Below are 19,381 nucleotides of genomic sequence, written 5' to 3'. Positions count from 1 at the left end.
TCAGTGTATATGTGGATGCTCACTACGGGAGTCCTGTCGGGGTGGAGGCGTGGGGCGTACGCATGAAGGCGACGGAGAGGGTGTAGAAGACGGGGAGGGAGAGAACTGGGCAGGGCAGGGAGGGACAGTGGAGGAGAGCTGCAGAGCCACCTCGTTCTCATAACAGAAAGAGGAACGGGATCCTAAGATGTACTTTTTCTCTGCTAACTCTTTGGCGCTGCAGGTGGGCGTGTCCGTGACCTCATATGTCTTGTTGAAGTAGGAGTAGTCCACCTAGAGGCCAAGATGGCAAATGACAAGTAAAAGACATGAGTTGTGGTATAAGATCAACTTTTTTGGCAACCAAAATTGTTATTTTGTTTTTTGTTTGTTTATCACCTGGTAGCATTTTTTTTTCTCGAAGAGCACAGGTTCAAAGCGGTGACCCCAGAGGATCTCAGAGGCCAGATATGAAGAGCGGCATTGGGTTGTCATGGCAGTGGCCTCCACCATGCCCTCCAGAATCACCACCACTTCTAGTTCTTTGTCTCCCTCTAGTGTGCGTCTGTCCATCTCGAAGAATGGACTCTCCTCATTGATCTCATGCACAATGGTCACAGGAGACACCAAAAAGATGCGATCTGTTCCTGTGTCAAAGCCGACATTGATGTCTTCATTGGCCAAAGGCAGGAACTCACCCTCAGGGGTCACCCGTGGCTGCAGGGTAGGTGAAAGATGAATATTATCAGACTGTAGGACAACTTGTAAGATTATAATACAATAAAGTGTTTAATCTCATTCAGGGCTAGATTTACTTAAGAGGGCAATTTCAAAGAAGTGGACGTTTCTGGGGACCTCCAGAATGTTGCAAGGGGTCCTCAGAATTAAGGAAAAGACAAAGCAGAGATTTTGTAGAAGTCTACTACACAATTCTGTTGTTTCATTTCTAAGTGAAGGGTTTATCTGCAAAAACAGATAACTAAAAATGTAGTTTTTATTGTTTTATTATGTTTTGGTTGTGCACTGCAAAAAAATCTTAAAATTTGAATTGTGAGTCAACAGAACGTAAATTATACTGAACTGACTTTTTTACTCAGTCTAAGTTTTTTCGTTTTAAATTCAACTGACTCATAAAGCTAATTTGATTTAACTTAGAAAATTTAAGGCAGATGAAATTGGGGAATTGTCTTTTGAAGTGTGTTTTATTGTGTTAGTATACTGGATTTTATAAGTTAATATTACTTAATCAAAACAACCAACTCCAGATACTCACTGAAAGCACAATAAAAAATCAGTTTTTGCTCAAACCATTTGACATGGACCTCTTAGAAACATAGAACAGAACACAATCAAAAACATATTGACCCACATACAGTACACAAATACTGCTTATGTTATACTGCAAATTAATACAATGACCTACATGCATTTTAGTCATTGTAAAGCAAAAACATAAAATGCATCAAAACAGGGTGTTAAATTAAGTCATATGAACACACACACACAGGGTAGATTAATGGTTTGCTCGGGCGAAATTAATCCCTTCTTTAAATCTTATAAACCTCCAGTATGAGGTTGAATACAACAAACCCTCATTAACCAAACCAGCTGTCCAGATGTCCACTCCCTATTGTTCTTTATCTCTCTCCATATCTCAACATTTCATTCAATCTTACGTTCTTTCACCTTCAATAACTATCTTGGTGTTCCTGACAGATATTTTTAGACATTTGCAACGCCAATTCCATAGTGTTTGCTGAAGTATTGTGATGTACCATGCTGTATGTGATACAGGACAAAAATTATTCAAATAGCAAATAAAGACCCGTACAAAATTATTTTCAGTTTTCAGCCTATAGGCATGTGTTCAGGTAAAATGATCATTGTTGTTTAATTCTGTAAACTACCGACAACATTTCTGCCAAATTACCCCAAAAAAGTGTTTTTTTGCAGATGAACACTGGACAAACTGGTCAAAACAATGAAGAAAGATCCTCGCAAAAAGAAAACAAGCTCCTATGCACTTTTATACACCGTACTGTTTAATTTAAGGAGAGAAACAAATCTAATTTGAAATTCAACAGACACTAGAATAAACGCCATGAAAAGCAGATTAAATTTGGATGGGTTTCTTTATGTTTTCTATCATATCAATACCATGATATAAAAGTATCATGGTGTAAACATCTGATTTTATGGCTGGTCAAAAATAAATGTTGGCTCTCACCTTCAGCAGCTGTGCTCGTACATGAGCCTCGACCAGGTGGCTTTTGCGCATGTTTCCCACTCGCCACATCATGCAAGGTTTCCCGTCCCTCATTGCCACTACGGCCACATCCGAGAACACCAGTGTCTCATTGCGCTTCTTGGGCTTGGCGATCTTAGCCATCACCGCCCCGATGATGAAAGCGTCGATGATGCAGCCCACAATGCACTGCAAGACGACAGCAAACACCGCCAGGGGGCAGGCCTCTGTAACGCTCCTGAAACCATAGCCTATAGACGTCTGCGTCTCCAATGACAAGAGGAAGGCTGCCATGAAGCTGTTCACCTGCTGAAAGCAGTGTTCCTCTGTTTCCACAACTGTCTCCGCTGGACCAGAATTCTCCGCAGCTTCCAGAGGAGCCAGAGAGGAAGAAACAGACGAAGATGATGCAAGGGGAACCAAATCCCCGTGAGCGGCGGCAATGAGCCAGAAGGTGAAACCAAAGAGAAGCCAGGAGAGCAGGAAGGAGAGGGTAAACACCACAAACATCCAGCGCCAGCGGATGTCCACGCAGGTGGTGAAGAGGTCGGTGAGGTAGCGCTGGCCCCTGTCACTCATGTTGACGAAGGTTACGTTGCAGCGCCCATCCTTGCCTACAAAGCGCCGGCGGGGCCGGCGGCACTGGCCGTGGCGATCATGGGGTGGCGAGGTTGAAAGGGAAGATGAGGACGGTCTCTTCTTCCTCTCCAATCTCCCTTCTGCCCCAGACTCACCCCTGAGCACTGACCCACGCCTTCCTCCTCCTCTCCTTCCTCCCCCTTCTCCATCATCCTCATCATCATCGTCCCTTTCTTCTGTCCTGCCTCCGTTGCTATGGTGAAGGACAAGCACTTTGCCATTGCAGTTGGGCGAGGGCAGCTCACCCGTATGGATGGAAGTGACATCATCACTTTGAGCCAACCTCATGACTTCTTCCTCATCCAAGGGGGTTTCCACAACTGCACTGAAGCGTCGCTTCACCCGAGCAGCTCCCATTATTGGAGATCGCAGACGTGTGATTGGGTTCTTAAAAAAGGGTTTATATGATAACAACCAAAACTGAAAGTTGTTCTTGGAAAGAAAATCCTAAATTTAAGTTTAGTTTGATAGTTTGCCAGATAAATCCAATGTGAAAATGATCAAATTTGATACAGTGATATCCAATTATAAGTGAGACTGTCTGACTTTTTCCTTATTTGCTAAAGGAGTACAGTTTGTCATTCAAATCCCGGCAGCCAATCACTGTCCAGAGGCGGAACACAGTCACATTAAAGATCATCTCTGACATCATCTGTTGATCAAAAAAGTTCCTCTTTTGAAAATCCATGCACAGTTTGTGCGTCCTGTATCATTCCATGACAGATAATGAACAAATATCAGTCTCAATCCAGGCAGTCGGGATGATTCTCTGAACGTAAAGTTCCACAGTTGTAGGATGCCACAAGGAAAGATAAATGTTTTTGTATGAATAAACTAAGGTCAATGTCAGATTATTTGCAGAGATGTGAGATTAAGCAGACAGAGGAAAAAGCAACAGCATCTTTATGATAATATATAAAACATATGGCAACTAAGAATATTGAACAGCTAAAAGGAACAAACAGAAATGGTAAAGCATAGTTTAAGAATGCAGAGGAAAAAACTACATCTAAACAAACAACGACACAAATCAGGCTTCAGAACATGTAGGGGACTGTGTTTGACATGCATCAAAATAGTTGATTTACATCTATAATAAATAATAAAACAACAGCATGCATATACAGACCAGTCTTTCCTTCTAGGACCTCTTCACATTTCCTTATTTAAATGAATGGATGTTCAAAGACACAAAACAGACAATTAATATGAAAACATTTCATAATGTGTATGATCAAAATGCTACACTTATATATTCCCTAAAACAAGTCCAAAAAACTTAAGCACATCACGAGTGACAGTCTTTCAAAGTATTGTTTCCATGTCCAGTTCGGATTACACTGTCCTGGTTCAGGTTGTTTCAACAGATGTTTCAGTCTCGAGGCATTGGCTCGTTTCACCAAAAGACAGGTTCATTTTGCTCTAGAAAGCACTTCTGTTTGAAGTGCAGGTGGTATAATGGTGAGTCTGCTATAAATGGATTATTGGCCAAAATCTGATAAATAGGAAAAAATGGATACATTACAGTGAGGTTTAGAGTCAGGTTGAATTATGACCCGCTGATGAACCTTTACCTCTCTTAACATAGCTCACATGTGAGATATTTCTCTGAATTCCAGTCCAAGTGTTGAAATATCCCTAAAAGTGAACATTAGGCAAGAAAAAAGAGAAAAGGGGCTCTGTGGTCTAAAAGGGCTTTTAAAACTATTGAACATTTAATACGTATTTGATACAATTAAATCAAGACATATATCAAGTAACTGGGGAGGATATATTATGTTACCTTTTTTATAAACCTCCTCTGAAACCTGTAGTTTGAGGCTTACTTAAACTGCAAGCTTACAGTCAAAAGGGAATCAACAAATAAAAGTTAATGCAGACTGGCATAAGGGATGACATAAGGGTTCATCTTTAAATATCCGGTGCCTTCACGGCGGCAGCAAGGAGGTGTCTGTCACGTTCCCTGTATATTTGAGTCTTCAGTTTTGCAGTCATGTCATCATAGAGTCTCTGTCAACACCTAGAATGGAAACAAATGAAAGTTTTGTAATGCGAGATCAAACATAACTTTCTTACTTGAGTGAAAGTACTGGTCAAATATTTCTCCACTATAAGTAAAAGTTATAAAGACAGATTACATAAGTAAAAGTACAGAAGTACGTGCTTTTAAAAGTACTCAAGTATTAAAATGAATTTTCTTTATGTCAGTGGTGCATTGTTTTATTGTCGTATACCTTATGCCTCTGAAGCAACCTTCTTTTATTCCTACTAGGAAAAGTCAATGGGGCAGATTTTGAAGTGAGCGTCTCCTATAAGAGCTTTATATGTTTTTGTAATAAAGTTCGTAAGAAGGGAAGGAAGGAGGCGGGAACCGGCGAACATTCAAATAAAACTTTAATTAAATAAACAATAAACACTGAACAATCCGGCAGCCACCTCGCGGTAGACTGCCGGCCATAAAACATACACAAACTAAACACAGTTTCGGGCCCGGTCCTCTCTCGTCAACAGTCCTGCCGAACATCCATTTAAGCTCCCAATCTCCTCCGTGATAAGATGCGGGACCGGTGCGCGCACAGCTGATTGCACTTATCACTCACGCCACCGGCCCCGCGTCACGGCTCTCGTCCCGCCTTCCTCACCACATACCCCCATCACCCCTTACAGGCCGGGGGGCACCCCCGAGACTGTACCTACTCCCCCCCCTGGGGAGCCAGTCTCGGAGTCGGCAGCGCCTGGGGGTATGCACCGGCGAGACGAAAGAACGGAGACGGGAGCCCCCGGAGCGACAGGGACGAGAGAGGGGAGAGAGGAAAAGAAAAAAAAATTGTCCGGTTCCCTGACACGCTGTCACTCGGTCCTCAGCCCAGCCGAGAGGCTCTTCCTCGCGGTGCGATGCGGTAGTGCTGGACGTTGGGGGGACGGCCCGATCCTCCTTCGCCTCCTGGCGGTTGGCGATGGCCCTCAGCGTGAGGGCAGCCAGCAGCGGGTCCCCCGTTTCCTGTTCCTCACCCTCATAGTTGTTGGACACAGGATTCCGGCCCACGGCCAACGGCGACGACCCCTCCGCTCCCTCCTTAAGGCCGCCATCCCACCTCGGCCCAGGAGCACGGCAGCGGGCTCTCCGTCCCAGCCGATTTTTCTTGCTCCAGCACCACCGCCTCGGGCAGCGCGCCGGCGGACGTCCCTTGTCCGCGCTGCCCGAACTCCTCCGCACCACGATGCCTCTCGGCAGCGAGGGCTCTTCGACAGCATGCCCCTCCTTCCTCCCGGGTTTCGGCACCAATGTAATAAAGTTCGTAAGAAGGGAAGGAAGGAGGCGGGAACCGGCGAACATTCAAATAATAAAACTTTAATTAAACATAAACAAACAATAAACACGGAAGTGGCCGACAGCCACCTCACGGTAGACTGCCGGCCATAAAACCTACATAAACTAAACACATTTCCGGGCCCGGTCCTCTCTCGTCAACAGTCCTGCCGAACATCCATTTAAGCTCCCAATCTCCTCCGTGATAAGATGCGGGACCGGTGCGCGCACAGCTGATTGCACTTATCACTCACGCCACCGGCCCCGCGTCACGGCTCTCGTCCCGCCTTCCTCACCACAGTTTTATATGCACATACAGTATATGTTTAGTTTGGAATTTTCTAATAAATTCCTCTTTATGGTGTGCTTTGAGATATAGCATCAGATCAGAAGTAAACACGCACGCGCACTTCCTTAACTCTAGCTATGCGATTTCATGAAATTTCAAATGAAACTTCACATTTTCTGTCATGTAGCTCAAGGTGTATGTGATGTCTTCTATGATGATGATCTATGATCTTCGACTAATCTTTGCGCTCCTTCTCAGCAATGCATCACACATAATTGAACCCACAGATGATGACACCATACTTTAACACGTGCCTTTTCGTCTTTTACTCTTCAATTTGCCTTTTAAGAGCGCTTTCAGCGGCGGAGTAGCACCAACGTTGACATTAGTTTAGCGGGGAGGAAGCCAGATTTGCATAAAAAAATCAGTCAAATGGCCATTCAAAGCTAGCCGGAGAACCGTGAGCTTAGAAAAACTGAAATACTTGGCAACAGTGAAAGGTCCAGACAGACAAATTGCGCCCACACAGGAAAACCTGCTACACAGAAACAATTTTCTACTTTTGGGCCATTTTATAAATGTAGTAAATTTACTCCACCTCTGTGCATTGCACACCTGCTTCAAATGTTTGCTTGTACTACATTATTTTATTCCACAAACATTTGTTCAGATTTGTAACACACACTTACATGTAAAGTAGATCCAGTAGGCCAATGTGTTACATTACCAATGCCAGGAGTTACAGTTTTTCTTTCGATTGCTAAACGACAGTGGGCACAACTGGAGTCACATGTGCAAAACTCTAACTACAGTCTGCACAGCAGCAGTTCATGTGGACCAAACTCTAGTTCGTTTTTCATTGCTTGAACACAGTTTTCAAAACTCTACACTTATCCCACGACTTTAACCACAACCTGCACAACACTGTGGATTTACAGCACTTTGTTCAAATGCTAAAACACTGCTGTCAAAACTGTGAACCACACATTCAAAACAGAATAGATTTCAGCCTTGTGCTGAAAGGCTAAGCAGGGGCCTGTACCATGAAGCTGGTTTAGGTGGCTAGCCAGCTATGTTTCAGTTTAGTTTGTGCCAACCTTGGGTTTTAGGTACCATGAGAGTAGCTCGGCTTTCTTCGGTGTTCGTCGCCATGGTATCTTACGCTGCACGGCTAACCTGCTCCGGGGCAGGCTATGTTCTAGATTCGAGATCTCAGACTGAAGTTTGACCAATCAGCTGTGAGCAAAGAAACATATAGGTGACGTAACTGACTCACAGTGCGTGTTAGAATGGCTAGTTATTTTTTATACGGTTTAATCAAATAAAAATACTAATAAAAAAATATACAAATATATATTACAAATATAAAATCAAATATTGTTTACTATATAGGTAAAATCTGATTTTACAGATTTGCTGGCTTTCCCTTACACTCACATGAAATTCAATTTACTTACTTATATTCCACTTTTATTGTATCACGTGTATTTGCATTGCATTTTTTACATTCTTGTCTGTGGTGCAGAACATCTAGGAACACTTTCAGTTTCACTGTATTAGGAAATTTTTCTTTGTCCTGAACAGTAGTTTTTATTAAGGCTTCAATGAAATGACTGACCCTGGTTAATGGCGCAAAGACTAGTCTATTAAAGGTAAAGGTTTATGCATTCTGTTGTAAAAGCAGGCCGTTTTATTAAGTGTAATTCTTATATTTTCTTCCGCTTCTCTGTGTTGCAGAACACACCGCTATTTTATAATTCTGAGCTCCGTCTTCTTTCTGCAAAAAAACCCCTAGTTTTTATCATATCAGACTAAAAGGAGACCAACATGCAACCAGTCCGTGTTATTTTTGGGGCAACTTGTTTGACATGAACCATCAGTACACGGTGCATTTACAGTTTTTTCGATTGCTAAACGACAGTGAGCACAACTGCAGCTACATGTGCAAAACTCTAACTACAGTCTGCACTACCAACAGTCACCTGAGCTAAACTGTTCACATCACCTGCAAAACTCATTCAAAGCAACACAACTCTTAACACACGACTCAAAACAGGCTATGTGCATCCAAACACACTGCACAACCCTCACTGAGATAACACACACTGTCACTCACAACACACTGAGAGTAAAAACACCAGCATCAAACACCAATACAGAAAATACAAACTTTTCATCTTTACAGTTTCAACTATTTCAGTGACTTTATGCAAAGTCATATTTTTCCTCTTCCTCTTGTTGGGGCCGGCCTTTGGGTCCTGTTGTAAAAATATATTTTACAGTCCAATTTACTGTAATATATATCTGTGTAAATATTCTATACTGTAATTGCAATACAAAACAAATTCCTGTAATGTTTTCATTTACTGTAAGGATGTAAATCTCAGCTGTTTGTATGATGGAAAAAACATTCAAAACAGAATAGATTTCAGCCTTGTGCCTTTCAAACACTTTAAAACACTTTGAGTTTTTAATGAACACACACACACACACATATATATATACTGTGTATACAAAGAGATGTTATTTCAGATGAAATAAGGGCTACACTCATAGACCCTGTCGTGAACCATGGTTTCCCATTGAGAGAGGAAGGGTTGAGGGTACAACCCGACCCACAGTGGCATCTGTAATGCCAATGTTCCATCATACAAACAGGTGAGAGTTACATCCTTACAGTGAATGAAAACATTACAGGAATTTATTTTATTTGCAATGATAGAATATTTACACAGATATATATTACAGTAAGTTTGACTGTAAAAAATATTTTTATAACAGGACCCAAAGGCCGGCCCCAACAGGAGGAGGAGGAGAAATATGACTTTGTATGAAGTCACTGAAATTGTTGAAACTGTAAAGATGAAAAGTTTGTATTTTCTGTATTGGTGTTTGATGCTGGTGTTTTTACTCTCAGTGTGTTCTGAGTGACAGTGTGTGTTATCTCAGTGAGGGTTGTGCATTGTGTTTTGCTGCACTGAGCCTGTTTTGAGTCGTGTGTTAAGAGTTGTGTTGCTTTGAATGAGTTTTGCAGGTGATGTGAACAGTTTAGCTCAGGTGACTGTTGGTAGCGCAGACTGTAGTTAAAGTTTTGCACATGTAGCTGCAGTTGTGCTCACTGTCGTTTAGCAATCGAAAAAACTGTAATGAAAGTCACATTTCATCCCACCTCTTCTGTTTCCACCCTTTCAGTTAGCAGAAATCTGTTACAAAAGACACAAATAGAGCATGAGACTTCTCAAAATCCTCCCTTCCCACAAATCTTGAAATAGCCAGGAAAATCGTGATAGTGTTTGTTGTAGCCAGCCGGCACATTCTTAATATTACCAAAAAGACTGTGGAATTAGATTACTGTTTATATTGTTTAAATGTTTTAGGCCACCTTGAAAGAAAAGGGGGAATGTTCCCTAACTAGAATGTTCCTGCCATGTACAGTGAAGTGGCTCTTAATAAGAGATCTGGACAGCATGTGCTTGTGCACCTCATGTGCCACCAGCCTGTGACCTCTATACACAACTACACAATTAACCTAGGGCTCTGTGTGTGTGTGTGTGTGTGTGTGTGTGTGTGTGTGTGTGTGTGTGTGTGTGTGTGTGTGTGTGTGTGTGTGTGTGTGTGTATTCAGTTGAACTATGTCTGCCTGATTCTCATTAGAGCACTGAACCTATTGATCAACACATAAAGCAACACTGCTGTTAATTCAACATTGACAGAAAGCTAAATCATATTACTTTCATATTTATTTATCATTATTCTTTAGGTTTTCTGACCTCACTATTATTATAGTCATGATTATATGAGAGAGACTACATGGGAATGTATTGTACATGCAAAGTTTATGTTCATGCTATTTGGCAACTATTTCAATCATTTTCATGCTTTTCATTTGACGACAACCCAAACAACTTGAAATCGTAACAGCTTGAATGGTATTCACATGATATTGACTGTGCACGTGTTCAACTCTTTCTGTCTCGTTGTGTCTCTTGTCATCATGCAGGAGGTGTCTGCTGAAATCTCCCATGGCCCTTATGTGCTACACAAACCCCCTGATCCTCCTCAGCGTGTGCAGCATCAGAGGTGTTAGACATGAGACCCTCCATGGGTCAAGGTCAGAGTGATATGTGTGGATGGTCTAGAATAATGGCTGGCAGAGAGCCAGAGCAGCAGTGGCTTGTTTCAAAATGACGCTAGGTTAGAGACTGCATGAAAAGTAAAGCATTGAAGGATGTGCGATTCGGGTTAAAGGTTACGCAACAAGATGATCTGAAATCGGAAATGAGACCAAACAACAGAGTTAAAAATATCCCAGCATTTTTCATTATAACATCTTAAACAATACAAGCTGTTTACTTTATCTACTGTATCTCTCTGATCCTCCTCGACCGCATGCGTTGCATGTGTCCATCATTCACTCACTCCACCTGTCATGTATTCAATCCCGGTTTTTCCATCTTTCTCTCAGATTATATGTCCATGTTCAAGTGAAGGGCGATTAATGTTCCCTATGAAAATCATTTCAATAACATTCAACACTGTGGATAACCTTTCTTCCTCTCACACACGCTCTGTTTCACCTCACAAATCTGATAATCTCAATTCTAGAAACGCATAGTGTACTAATTTATTACATCACAGTGTCGTAAGACTGATGTCATTCAGACTTCAGTGGGTAAGTACAGAGAGCACATGTTACTTCCTGTAAATTAACATGAAATATCAACCATTTTTATGTGCACTGCCGCAGATCATTTGCAGTATAGATCGTTCTATGATGCAATAGCACAGATTGTACAATCAGGTCAATGATTAATCTGTATTAATTAACCTCCATAAATATAGTGCATAATAGACAATAACAGTCAAGAATACAACAGCCCGGCACAGACTGCACAAACAATCCATAGTGTCATTGATTCCCCTATGCCACAAAATGGGGCCACAAAATGTGCCTTCATGTCCATGGCCGAGCTCCATCTCTCTTCAGTCTCAGATTCTCATTCAGTTTCTCTCTCTCTCTCAGTGTAGGTATGGCAGAAGACTATAAAATTAGATTTTTGTGAAACTAGCTTGAATTAATCCGGCCGAAGTAATGAGAAAGTATTAAATACAGATAACATCATCATTTACAGCATCTCTCCATAACGCGCTTCTGTACAACCTCGATATGCGTGTGTATATATGAGAAGAGTTCAAACTAGTAGCTTTTTACTGCTTAATATAGATTTCTAATAAACAAACCTTCCTCTAGTCATCTGTGTCTTTAAGTGTATGAATGAAGAGCAAAGAGGGAGACACGTATGCATGACACTCAAGTCCGGCAGCCTTTTTCTGTCTAATTGTTACCCATCTTTCTACAGATTATGACATATATCTCAACCTGCAAAAACCAGTCCGGGGATAGGCACGGGCCTGGCTCCTGCACACTGTAAAATAAATCTTATAAAAAATAAAAAAAACTGTCAGCTAGAGCGACAGAAATATACCGTAAATAACAGGACATTCTGAAATATAATAAATTGTTTTTATTGTAAATTTGCTCTTTTTTTGTAAATGTTTTTCGACCCTATTTCAAAAATAAAGTGTAAAATAATTATTTTAAAAAACAATAAAACAAAGTTTTTTAACATTATACTGTACATGGAAAAGGTGTAATAAAATAACAGAAAGGTTCTGTAAAATTACGTTTTTTTTACCGGGCAGATCTTCCTTGGACCCCTCTTAAAATGTCAAGGTGACAATAAAAAAATGCTGCACTGATGCTTGCATTGACTTAAATTATTATTAGATAAATTGTCGCCTCACCAAAATATCTGATGGCTCCTACTTTCTTTTACTTTCATCACCCTCCTCCTGAATCAACTGCACTGCTGCTGAGACAGAAACACTTCAATCCCAGGAGCTAATAAAGTGTTGTGTTACCACAGATATACACTTGAGAGCTGTATTCGTTTAAAACCGCCGGTTGCTGCAGATACACTTGCATGAAATTTACAGTACTCACTCTTTGCACCTTTTGAGTACTAAAGAAGCTTCTGCTTCAGAGTAGAAGCTCAGCACAATAAGAAGTAATTGGGGATTTTGATGTCACAGATACCAAAGATAATATAATATAATACTGTATTAACAAGATGCGACCATGCCATTACGGGGAGGGAACGCAACGCTCAGTATGGTCGCGCTTGAAGGAAGTCCCACCGTTCAGTTATCCCAGCCACTCATCAATCCATAAAGACTGACGATTCTCTGGGACAGGGCTCTCGTGAGGCACTTGCACGGGCAAGAGGCTACCTTGAAAAAGCTGATTTTAAGTGCAATTTAAACCGTGGAAACAAAAGTTATGCTACAGTTTATGTCATGTTTCAGTGCGATTTTTGTCAGCGATTTCAGAAATATCTGCATTCCTCTAAGAAGATAAGACTGCGGTCTTGCCATGTCTGAAATGTGCTTTTTAGAAACACACAGTTTGATCAATATAAAATCGAGTATATACAGATAATATGGATATCATCTCTCTGAGCTCCAGACATCTGAAAAACTGAGTCTCCTCAAGTGTTGTATTATCTCTTTTATTATATGCATCATCTCAATCTTCTCTGACTCAATTTTCTCTAAACCTCCTACAGCACTGCCTCTTACGCCCTGAAGATTAATAGCTTTACTGGAATAATGCATAAATCTCATTAACTCGCTGTTACTTCTCCATTTCTCCACTCATCTTCTGCACCCAAGAAAAGTACAAACATCAAAGACTCACTTTCATATGATGTATCGAAAGTTAAATGGGTACATAATAACTATACAGTATATACTATTTTTGAAAAATGCAACACTCATACTGTAGTGCTAACCACGCCAATGCATGGGAACAACATAATGTAAATTCTATACACCCATTCAATGCAGGTTTTTTTTAGCTTTGAATGAAAGTGTGTGCCAAACGCTGAAAATACATAAGCGATTCAGCACTGGCTCATAGTCTCTCTCTCTCCCATCTCCCATCACGTGGAGGAGGATGAGAGGGTCTAATCCTTGAGATTCAGATTAAGTGCACATAACTACATGAACTACAAACACAGACACTCCTTAAGAAAGCGATCATTAGAAATCACTCCATTAAACCAAACTTTCGATCTTCCCTTAGTGCTAAAGCAGAAAATTGATTCTGAGAGCTAATGACCTTGAGGTTAATCTCACTGAACTACAAATTAATAATACTGTAAACAGCACCAGATGAAGGGCAAAGGAATGAAAATCCTCTTTGCAATTTGCTCTAAAGCAGGACAGTGCAATGGTCTTAAAACAAAAAGACAAATCTAGACTATACCTTTCGCTTCATATACTGAACTCTGAATCCTGGTTTTACCTGCAAAACCCATCCGCTGTGTATATTGCTACGTTATATCCATATATTTTGTATAATGTTTGATAATGACTTGAATGTTTATCTAAGGTGCGGTGTAAAAACGTTTGGTTTGGTCACTCGAAACGTGCATGTTGCTCTTTAGCATCTAAATGTATGACTTGACCAACATTGTTTTATTGGCAAAATGAGTCAATCACGGTTTGTTTAAGTAAACAACTGTTGTTTTGTGCTTTGATATCAGCTTCTATGAGGTCTCACCGATTGTCCTTGCCCTGCTCTCGGGTCAACTTGCAACAGACGATTTTATAACATTATAACTGGAAAAATTTGTAAGTTTATGTTGTAACAAATATGAATCTTATGTTGGAAATGTATTCATATTATTATGATATGTACGTACTTTTTTGTAGACAATGTTTACCGAAAGTTTAGTTTGTACTTGTATAATTTTTTGTGTAGGCTGTTCTGCTTTAATTTACCATAAATATTTATGTATTGTTATAAGCCCCCGTTGTAATAAACTAGGCCTACTAGATTTACATTTATGACATTCACATACAGGCAAAAGATCAAGTTCTGCTTATAATAAAAAATTATAAACCACAGACAACAAGCCGTCTGAAGTAAAAGCTGAAGTTGAATAAAAATGCCACTCACCGGCGTGCGCACAAATGTCCGCACTTCTCTCTCCTGTGCAGTTTACTTCAATAAAATGTTTTCTTATCATTCGTATTCATGCAGAAGTCCGAAAAATATGCTTTTTGACGTTGCGTCGCATTTACAAGCTTTGTTGCGCGTGGAAGTGACTTGCGTGGGTGTCCCTCTCGTGCTCTGCTTCACGCGCGCTCACAGCAGCAGGACAAACTTCAGCGAGAGACGCGTCATGTGCCATGAGCCTCATCCTCTCCATCTCAGATATCATTAAACGCGTGTGTTTTGAGGGCTTGCGTACATAGTTGTAAGTTTCAATCTATAGGCCTACAATGAAATTAATGAGATTTTCAGTTAGAAATTCTGATAAGAATGCAAAACCTAAAGTTCAATATAGGCCCAGACCCACCCTAAACTGGCGAGACATATTCAACACCAGATAAGAGCAACAATATTTGTCTAAATGAGAAATAAAACTATAAATAACAGTGGCTTGAGATGAATTGTGACCCGTCATTTCAGATAAGCCATATAGGGAAAAAAAGATTGAGATTGATCAATGGAAAATTGCTCGGATATAGAAAGTGTGTGCGTGCGTGTCTGTGTGCGTGTACAGTTTTCCTTTGGCTCAGTAGTTTGCCATGGTTGTGGGTTCGATCCCAGGGGATTGCACATACTTAGAAACAAATGTATAGGCCTAGTATAATGCAATGTAAGTCGAATCTGTCATGCCAAACGCATAAATGTAATGTAAATTTGTTTAACCTCAGGAGAACTAAAATGATCTCCCTTCAGAAAAGATCCAGATCACAACACACATTTACCACAACAATACTGACAAAATCAGACTTAACCAATTTGCAACACAAAGGAACCAAAATTATATCACTCAAACAAAACAACAAAGTAAAATGCAATGTTATTTGGCCTTAAAGAGATAATACAGTATGGCAGACTATCTGTACACAGCGACAGATAAAAAACTAAGAGCCACGTTGAAAAGATACAGACTCGGTGGACATAAACTTACTATGGGCAGAATCAGACAAACATGGCTGATTCAGGACCAGAGACTGTGTCCACACTGTGATCTCAACATATTTGAGACGGAACTACACTTACTAACAGAATGCACAAAATACACGGGTATACGGACAATGTTTTATGGAAAAATCAAGTCCATACACCAGACATTTGAAAGTCTGTCAAACGATGAGAAACTGACATATCTGGAGAACACAAGTGTGTTAGCTGCACAATACGTGTGCGCCTCTCACAACAAATGGGAAATCAATGATTCTGACCTGTCCTTATGTTTCCCACACTTAACATTATATTACTGTATATTACTTTATCCGTTTATACTGCTACTCAAATGTGCATTTAACTTTTTTTAAACTGTGTTTGACATATCGCTTGTTGCTGAACTCTTTGTAAGTCGCTTTTGATAAAAGCGTCTACTAAATGACACAATGTAAATGTAAACTATACTTTATTTCTGTTTTAATTATAAACCATTTTGAGAGAGAGAGAGAGAGAGAGAGAGAGAGAGAGAGAGAGAGAGAGAGAGAGATTTAGTTTATCCATTTGTGCAGTAATAGTAGGCCTACAGACTTTACTATCGACTGAAATATAAAATTAAATATGTTTTATAAGTTATGTCATGGTTAACATGACTTCCTCAGTTTAATGGATTTCTTTTATGTAATTCTTGTGAAGCATAAATTACTTTCAAATAGTTCAAGTGGCAATTTGAACCAATTTATTTATTGTTAAAGTGAGATTGCACAAAGTAACCACTAGATGACAGTAGGCTTCTGTTTTATCACACTGGATCACTCAGTTGAACCTGTATGCAGTCCAACGTGAAAAAGAGTCTCATAATTTAAGCGTGAAAATAAACTAACATGGAGATGGATATGCTCCTACTTTGACTGGCTGAGATCCAAACAGAGTCAAAGGAGGGAATGTGCCTCTAAATGTGAAAGAATGTGCGGTTTTACAATAAAATGTATCTGTTTTAGGTTTATGCTAAAGATGCTTCAATAGCCGTGTAATTCATGCAGCTTTAATCACCCATAATATAACCATGCGCTGTGAGGTTTAGTAGCCTAATAAACTCTAAGACGTTGTGATTCATTGTTTTTGTGATTGAGAAATTCATTTCTCAACCTGTAGCAGAATATCTATTAAAATAGGAAACATTACATTATTATTCATCGTAATTAAATAAAATTAATTAATAATAACTTTTCATTTTGAAATGGACATGGAACTAAGAATCCTTTTGATGTTAGAACACTGTGTTCTGTCTCTGCTAGCGCAGAATGATGTCAGACAAATGCAAACACAGATTGCTTATTATGTTCCAAATATTATAATAATGTCATATAATCATTTTCAATAGATTAACCAATAAATAGCAAACACAAGAAGAAAACATTAGTATTTAATGTAATGTAGTATTACCTAAATATTAGTATTTGGGAAAGGCTGTCAAATACATATAAACTTTTGGTCGAACAATTAGTTTGTACAATAACTGAAAGCATGTTTAGCAATTATTTGGGATTTTACAATTGAACTTTATGCAGAGTTAATCCTGTGCTACCTTTCAGCACATACAGTACATGTTCAGTGTGGTCCTCAAATGAGATAAACATCCAGCTGAACACATGCCAATCTCCACTAGAGTCTAATTCACTGGCTCTGCCTTGGGTTGCCAGATCCATAAAATGCTGAACTAAATGTCTGATTCAGAGTCAGGGTTTGTTTCATTAATTTGGGTTTATAGATTGGAAGGTCCGGTAGGGTTGATGGACTGAATATGACAAAGCACAATAATTCTGTTTAAGATCTGAGGATAAATGGCATGAAAAAGTCTAATGATTTTCAATGCATCTCGTTTAGAAACAAGTCGATTATTAAATAAGCTGGGTATTGGAGTAACATGAGTTCTCTGTCTTTATCACAGAGGGCTACTGAGAGTGACGTGAATATAAACATCAGCACCAGAGACAGAGGATCAATATTTCATCTTGAACTCCACTAATCAGTCTGCGGAGAAACAAACCATTTGTTACATGCAAAAATGTCCACCCATTTAATTAAATCTGCTGTACGGAGCAGTCAAACAAGTGGGCAATCTGTCAGGGGGCAGAAGAGCACTGGAGAATTAATTAACATAATGTAAGCAAGACACAAGGGCGGTTTAAAGCCATTTAAAGGGTCTGTGATTATTTATGTCGTGGTACCTTAATCAGATTGTTTTTCGTTCGAAATCCCCCCGTGTAGTAACGCAGCGCTGAAACACACACAGGCTGAACCGGGGGTCTCCGTGGGGCCGGGTGACTGTGTCTGGCAATTATGACCCCTTTGATGTTAAGGGAGACACCATGGGAAGGGCAGGACCTTACGTTTAAGGCATCAAGACTACCACACACCATGATATCTGATGTGTTAATCTGCACGGAGGCCTCGTGTCAGCGGGTAACCGTCGTGAAAAATCATGATGGGGCTGTTCTTCCAAAAATTATTTATAACAGGGTTGGAGACAGAAACGGATGAAAATGTAAACCCGAATGCATGTTTTGAAAGACAACCTCTGCCAAATGCATCAATGCAAATGTATGTAATTGAATGGGACTGGTTTAATAAATCCATTTTGGTCCAAGCTGGTCCGTGCAGGTTTGTTGCGGGTCTGGGCATGTGGTTAAGACGTCTAGTTGGGACACCAACATCCATCCAATTGCTGGTCTTTCCAAAAATAAATTGATGTTTATAACAACTAATCGCCTGCTCCTTTATAGAGATGTTTGAGTATAATCCTTCAGTGACACGCCAGACAAACTTTATGTCCCCGTCGCCATTGTCTCTCTTCTATTAATCTCTCTCACTCTCTCTCTCTCTCTCTCTCTCTCTCTCTCTCTCTCTCTCTCTCTCTCTCTCTCTCTCTCTCTCCCTTGCCTATTTTGGCAGGCCTGTGCCAGGTATTTGTTGAAATTCCACACACCCCGCAGGGAGAGGTATGTTGCCCTTCTTCTCGTCTTGGCCCCGGTGTCTGTCTCTGTCCATCTTGTGTTCTCAAATATACAGCACATGCCTGGGACACGCTAAACCCAGATCATTCTCTAAGCCCTGCAGACTTCACACAAGAGTTATAACACAGCTTAGACCAACAGAGCAGGATCTGAGAAGAGATTACCTGTCAAAATGCCCCAACAGATATAATGAACAAAATAAGAAATGAAAATAATAGTTACCCCAAATTCTGTCATTGAACACTCATGTCATTCCAAACATGCATGCCGTGTGTTAAAAACACAAGGAGGACCTTTGCTAAGCTTTTGTATGTTGTTCCTAAGCACTTTTAAACAGGCACACCTGTGCTTGATCACAGTACACATGTGAACCAGTTGGCATTGACATCAAAAGCGCCTCTTCATTGTTTTGAAGGAATCGTTCACCCAAAAAATTACTCATTGTTCCAAATCTGTATACATGTATTTGTTTTGATGGACACAGAGAAATGTATTTGGAAGAATGCTTAAGGAACAAATGGATTCATAAATGTCTTTGTGAAGAATGTATAAAACAGTACTGGGGCACTTTGCAGTTTTTCCTACTAAAAATGGTGGCCAAGAACTGTTTGGTTACAAGCATTCCTCTAAATATCTTTCTCTGTGGTCATTAAAACAAAACAATTATACTGATTTTAAACTTGAGGGTAAGTAAATAATGACCATTTATTTTTATTTTTGGGCGAACTGTGAACTGTGAACTGAAGACTCAAATAAGTAGAAAAAAGTATAGGAGAATAACACATTGAATTAAATCTGTTCATCTAAAACAATCTCATGGCGAATCTTAATAATATTATTAGTTAAATGTGTATGATATCAT

The 19,381-nt window shown here is 40.0% G+C and overlaps 1 protein-coding gene across 1 annotated transcript; it reads right to left on the bottom strand.

Moving 5' to 3' along the window:
- On the bottom strand, positions 1 to 3,220 carry kcnj14 (potassium inwardly rectifying channel subfamily J member 14; the record flags this gene model as incomplete). The annotated part of the gene is made up of 3 exons (XM_079469073.1): positions 1 to 273; positions 379 to 696; positions 2,207 to 3,220. 3 exons carry the CDS (start codon positions 3,218 to 3,220, stop codon positions 1 to 3), a joined length of 1,605 nt encoding a protein of 534 aa, XP_079325199.1.
- Positions 3,221 to 19,381: the final 16,161 nt, after the last annotated feature.

The sequence above is a fragment of the Barbatula barbatula genome (genome assembly GCF_947034865.1).
Source record: "Barbatula barbatula genome assembly, chromosome: 12".
NCBI lineage: Eukaryota > Metazoa > Chordata > Actinopteri > Cypriniformes > Nemacheilidae > Barbatula > Barbatula barbatula.
Note: the sequence above shows the minus strand (reverse complement) of the source record. Positions and strands in the feature narration are given on the sequence as shown.